The 6,744-nt window shown below is 39.5% G+C and overlaps 1 protein-coding gene across 1 annotated transcript in view; it reads left to right on the top strand.

Annotated features, from left to right (window-relative positions):
• The window catches only part of LOC146600355 (gamma-aminobutyric acid receptor subunit pi-like), a 42,237-nt gene that overhangs the window by 22,119 nt on the left and 13,374 nt on the right, over positions 1-6,744 (top strand). Inside the window, exon 7 of the mRNA XM_085325740.1 lies at positions 2,667-2,804. Within this exon, the coding sequence (XP_085181866.1) occupies positions 2,667-2,804 (138 nt within the window). The remainder of the gene's footprint in view (positions 1-2,666; positions 2,805-6,744) is intronic.

The following is a 6,744-nucleotide window of genomic DNA, read 5'->3' as shown; positions in this document are numbered from 1 at the left end:
CCCACTCCCAGTGGCCCTTCCAACATGCTATTCAATTAGTAGTAGTTATTACACTAATTGACTTATACTTTCTATGAGATAGGTACCTTTCTGTCAAAATCTCTGTTGGTTATGATATTAATTTTTTCCCTGTTATTAGAAGTGCTTTAGAAGATTGTACAGGTGTGTGTTACGAACGGGGAGTTGCCACTCTGAGTCCCCGCTGATGCGGGAGAGGGGACGCTCAGGGACTCGGAGGGCTCGTATCTCGGTTAGCACCGCTGAGGAGTTCGTGCTCTCTGCCTTGTGGCAGAAAACGCCACCGTTCATTCACACTTGGCTGAAGGCTTGTCTCCTCAGTCTTCCCCCTCGTGGGCTGCCAGTCCAGAGCCCTATTCATTTTTTGGACCCATCTCTGAAATTTTATTCCCTTTTTGAACACGTCCTTTAGCTTTTATTTAGTGAAGGACCATATAAAGGCTCTTAACTTGAGCTTGACAGTCACGGGAAAATTAAAATTAGTGACAGAAACTTAAAAGAAACTCATTTGTATTAGATGTTATGAATGTTTAATCCCAAACTTACTATTTATATAGTCAAMCCCCTTGACATTTGTTGCTTGTACTGTATCAATAAAGTACAGAAGTGAGACATTTTGATCTTGAGGAATTAGAATGAGAATTCAATGTCACGTATAAAGACGAGAGATTTCTTATAAAATCCAATAACAAGGCTTAAGGATCTTGTCAATATAAACCTTTTAAATGTTTTGTARTTAGTAAAATATTAATCTCCTGAATAAAGAAAATAACTTTAAACAGAGGGAGCACAATGGWATTTAACTTTCCTGAATGTTGGGAAGACTATCTCCATCTAATTTCTTCAGAGTTGCGGAATTAGTATTTGAAGGTATTTTCATATGAAAGATTACCAAAATCTGTTAGTTGTACAGCTAATCAGAATACTTTAGGACAGAAATGGATCTATTAAAGTAAAGAATCTGCTTTTGGAGGTATATTTATTATCATCTGAGCATCAAGAATTTCTCCCCACCCCTTGCCACTTGGGGCAGTGCATATCTTATAAAGATGGATAAGAACCTACTGTGGTRCTCTTCAGTTCTTTGGACATTATCTAAATTATCTGTAGTGCAGTTTTGCTGACGAGAAGTAAAAGGAATTCGTGCCTGGAGTCATGCATAAAACTCTGCTTCTACAAACATTTTATTTTGATTGATGACAGTGCAGTCATTTGTTTATGGGACATATTACTTTTATTTTTCATCTCTCAAATCTGGGAGATTTTGCAGCATGCAGTTTTATTGGATCAGAATCTTGGCTTGGACACCTGTGCTTTTGGCTTAYTCTTTCAAAAGAGCAGTGTTTTGGCCTTAATTACTGTAAATGTGATAATGAGAGCAGAGAGCCCTTGTCATACATACTTTTCCAGAAAACTGCCAGTGACAGTGAAAACAAGATTTACATTTAGAAAATCATCAGGGAAAAGAATTTGCAGGTGAAATTATCATTTAAAGTGCTAATCAGGACAGTGTTTTCCTCAAATTAAATTTCTGAGCTCCTGTTATTTCTGCCTAATGTGAAAAGAATCAAAGCTATTAACGTAAAAATATGAAACTGCTCCTTTATTTCTGTGATTCTTGAGCTTTGATCTTTTTTTGCAGCATGTACACCCTTGTGCAATGTATTGCATTATTGTCTCCTAATGTAATTTAGTTACAATTGACTGGTGTCTAAAAATAGTCATCTGCTCATGTTTCTGTCTCTAAGCTTAGCTATTAGCTTGTACAATATAAGTCTGTCAAATACAAGAATGATCGATCTAAGTATGCTAAAGGAAAAGATGTTCAAATGCTCCCTGTTAACAGGTAAATTACATTAACATAATCTTGAATTAATCATATACACTAGTCTGAAAATTGCCTACCTTTTAATATAATGGGAGTACAGAGATATTTTAGCTGTGATTGTGCCATATAGTGACAAGTACGGGCAAAATAGGGATGTCATCTGGTAGATGATTCGTGTCCCACCCAAGCTCCTCACTACTGCCCAAAGGGAAGAGGGCTCCTCCCAGATCCCTGAAGCCTGCTGAGCCGGGGCTCCTCGGGGAGCTCTCAAGCTCCCAGGCCAAACCACAGTCCCACGGCACGACCCAGCCTGGTCTCGGAGCAAAGCACCGGCGCGCAGCAGGGCGGCTGCGCTCCCCCGTCCCCTCCGATCCGCGTGACGGAGCATCAGGTGCCCCGCAGACGGGTCCGAGGTCTCATCAGCTGGGAATCGAGCTCCGGGCGCGCTTAATGTTCAGTCCTGGCAGTGCTGTAGGTCATGAAAATTGTGGTTCTTTAAAGCTTCGTAGCTTTAGCCTTTACAATACCATGTGGTACTAATCTCTTCTGTTAGTTTGTCATGTATACTGTAATAAAAGTTATATATATATGTATATGTATAAAAACACTGTTTCCTCCAAAAAGGGCAGCTTTAAATGATAAGACTTTGCTGTTCAGTTTTGTTGTGAACAAGCATTATGTTCTGCCAAAAAGTTTCATTGTTTATACTGAATTGTACTTTCAGGCAGACAAATAAGAAACAGCTGAAACATAATCATGCTCAGCACAAATTAATTACTGTGTAAAATAAACACTTTCATTGGCTTGTGTATCTCTACAGGGGGTTATAACATCAATGATGTCATGTTTTACTGGACTAGAGGAAATGATTCAGTTCGAGGTTTGGACACACTCCGACTAGCCCAGTATACAGTAGAGGACTACTTCACCTCAGTATCTGAAGCTGTGTATGAGACAGGTAAGAATATCCTGATAACAGTTTCTGCTATCATCTTAGCATGACGTTTCTCACTTTGTCAACGAGATTACATTCCTGAAGCCATACATGACTCTTCCACATGTTACCAGCAGAGACTCGGTTAATGTAAAGGTTGGAAGTTTGTGGGTGTTTTCTTGTAGGCTATACGTTTTCTAAAGAACATTTAAAAAAAGGAATGTATGACTTCCAAGTGCAGGAGGTGTTGGCTGGACAGCTGAGATAACCCAGGCATAGTAAAGCAGGCTTTATCCTTCTTACGTAGGAAAAAGAGCCTCCAAGTTGTGCATCTAAATGTGTGGACAGCGCTGCACGGGTTGCCCAGCCTGATTCCCCTGCGGTCGGCAGGGTCAGCGGAGCAGCCCCAGACCTGCTCTTCTGGCCGATGCTGGGAAACAGCTGTAGAAAGCTTCCTGCAGCTACAGTATTTGACCTTATGAAGGGGCTGCTCCTGGTTATTCCAGAGTTCTTGAAAGGGAATACAAAAACCTGCTTTCTTCTCCTAGAATTACTTCTAGATCTCTCAYTGCTGGTCTTGACTGTATATTCAGTTTGTCTTCTGCCCAAACCARCATACCAACCATAGTACTGTTTTTTCAATGAAGGCACATACATCCTCTGAAGTTATAGTTTCACCAGAGGATATGTTACTAATTCTGAATCACAGAGATACAGTTTCTCTATTCCATTTCTGGGAATTTCTACTTTAATGATGAATACAGAGGAACTTTATGATCTAATTTCAGATATTAATTCAGGCTAAAAGTCAAAGTTCTCTARGTGAATATAAATGTAGAAATGAAATACAAAACAGCAGACTCCAGGATCATGAATTATCTTGCTACTTACGTAACTGACATCTGCCTACCTCTTTACAGCTTCTGGCTAAACAACATCAGGTTCAATCACAAGAGAATTATTCTTTACTGCTATGCTGCCCAGAAGACAGAAGGGTATTAGGACCTGTTTACCATACAGGAAAAGTGCAGGAGGAAAGTTTCTTTAATTCTAAATCACCTTYTTCTATCACAGAGTCCAGACTCCATCAGAAAGCGAAAAAGTTATATTGTTTTTCCCCGAATGGAATAAGAACAGTTCCCAATTAGAACTGAAGAGGCATAGTCAGATGAACTGTGCTTCTCTTTTTGGTAGTTGATACTRTCTTTCCTCCCTTTATATTGGTAGTAATCATATCTATAAAGTCAAAACCCAAATTTTTTGTTTTAAAAATATGTTTTAATATGTACATCTTTGAAATTTCCCATATYTGCTTGTTTCAGTTATCCTGTTCAAGAAAGCCACATTATCAGGTGCCATGCAGTACATTTTTAATGAAATCTCATAAGCCTCTTAATTTTCTATTGAGATTTTAGGAATCAGATGCTATTTCCTACAGGCATTTTTAGGAAAGCGGTGCATATTGTAGCCCATATTAAAGTCCAGCTGTTGTACAAGAGAAGTGTACAATGCAAAGCCTAAGTTCACATATAAGCACTGACAGAGCCAAAATTAAAATGTGGTAGTTAGCAGAATTCTTGCATAAGTAACTTATTAAACTCAGAAAAGAACATCATGGGTTAGTATTGTTTACAGAACACTATGTATCACATAATATTAATCATGTTATTGTAATAACATAATAATAAGTTGCTTTGAATAATGTAAACTGGATTTCTGGCTAGGGTTTGGTGTTKGGTTTGTTTTGATATAGGATAATTTCATCATGGACGTAGATAAATTCATTGTAATGACTGCCTCTTACATGTCTTTAATTATGATCTTTACTCTACAAATACTGATATACTCTAGGACCTGTGGAAAACCAAACATGTGCATCAGTGACTGCTGGGTTATTATCTTAGCTGTCTRGCCAACACCTCCTGCATTCTCAGACAATAAATATAGTTACAAAGAGCTTGCCTTTCTTWTTGGAAAAACAAAAGCAACTAAGGGCTGTTACAGTCTAGCTTTTTGTGTAAATAATCATAGAAGTAAGGCTGGAATAGACTTGAACTCATTTAATCTATTCTCATGTCCCAAGGCAAGGTCATCTATATCTACAGCCTGACAGATGTTTTTAGGAGTAAGTTAGACAAACTTGCAATGCATCTACTCCACAACCTCCTTAGATGATTTTTTTCTGATGATTACTACAAGCATATTTTCCTTTTGTCTAGTCTAGATCTCCCTTGTTGCTTTTCAAACCCATTCTGCTCTGCATTGTCTACAGTAGATATAGAGGACAAATTTCCTGCTATTTTTCAGGAATGTTTTCACTATTTCAGGACAGATGTGCCTTTCCCCAAACTTAACTCCCTCCCTCCTATTCTTCAGATAGTTTTCTAGATCTCTTTGCTSTTGTTCTCCTATCTACTTACTCATATCTTTGTTCCTGTGCAGTGCCCAAACTAGGTACCCTGTTGCTACTGATACCCCAAGTAGACAGAGGGGATTATTTTATGTATTTTGTTAACTCTATTCCTCTTTATACRTTCCAGATTGATAATTACTTTTCCTACAGAAAGTTACCATGCATTCTTGACCTTGTTCAGCTTGCGATTCCTCCCAGTACTCCATGTCCTTTACTGTGGCAGCGCCAATATTCCCTGTGCTGTTTGGGGAGCTAATAGTACACTGTTAAAGTGTAGGACTTTGTACTTGCTTCTACTGAACTGCATCTTTTTTTTACTCAGGCCTTTTTTGATAGTTGTTGAGATAGTTTTGAACTGTGCTGATAATTCTGTCTTTGCTTGGAGTCTTTTATAAGTTTTGTAGGTATATTCTGGTACATCATTCATAATGAGCAGTACTGGGCACAGGACCCTGTGCATCCCCATTTGAGAAATGCTTCTATTTTCCCAGCAGTTGATGGCTAATTAATCTCCATTAACTCTTTTTAATTAAAGAAAGAAGAAAAAAGTTGTTTAAAACTTAAGGATAATTGGCTGTTGATAGCTTTTCTTCTCCACTGACTGACAGCTTTTCCTAGTACTGCTTGCCCTACTGCAATTCTCCTGCCAAGTCAGCAGCAGCAGCAAGAAAGATGATCAATTAGCTCAAGTCTAGTCTAACACACAGCCCTTGAACTACATCTAGAAACTTGTGTGTGCAGTCACTRCCAGCATTTTGATGTCTATTACAAATCCTCCTTTAGACCCCTGGTGGAGAGTCCTCCTCAGGGCTGCATTTGACTGTTGATTGCTAAATCTCTGGTGACCCACGTCCATTCCACCTTATGAAAATCCCTGTCCTCAGGGATTCCAGCACCTTGACAGGGTGCACTTGCTCGCCCAGAAGCTGTGCAGATCTGGAAGCAGCATGCCACCATTATATGGCTTATATATTGGGAGCTCACATTTAAATGAGGAATGAACTCATTTATAATCATAGAATCAGTAAGGTTGGCAGGGACCTCTGGAGATCRTCTAGTCCAACCTCCCTGCTCAGCAGGGTCACCTAGAGCATGTTAGACAGGGTTGCATCCAGTCGGGCCTTGAGTATCTCCAGAGAAGGAGACTCCACAACCTCTCTGGGCAACCTGGTCCAGTGCTCCGTCACTCCCACAGGGAAGAAATTCCCCCTCGCATTCAGGCAGAACTTCCTGTGCTTCAATTTCTGCCCATTGCCTCTTGTCCTGTCACACGGGACAACTKAAAAGAGTTTGTCCATATGAAGGGTAATGAGTATAGATAGAATTTTCTCCCACATGGAGTGTATGCTCACCAGTTGCAGTCTCCTGTTCTCAAAATAAAAACATTACCTTGTTCAGTCCTACAGGCCCATCTGCCATTTTACAAAGCTCGGGAGACTTCTTAGGTACCAATCAAACTATTCTACGATTCTCAGTTCTTCTTTCTTAAGTTACAGTATGCTGAGTAGCTCACCTGATTCCCTTTACCAGTTCATAATTTCTCTCAAATTG

This window comes from Rhea americana, unplaced genomic scaffold (genome assembly GCF_003343005.1).
Source record: "Rhea americana isolate MKP2758 unplaced genomic scaffold, rheAme1 scaffold_122, whole genome shotgun sequence".
NCBI lineage: Eukaryota > Metazoa > Chordata > Aves > Rheiformes > Rheidae > Rhea > Rhea americana.
This window is presented reverse-complemented; position numbering and strand designations above follow the sequence as displayed.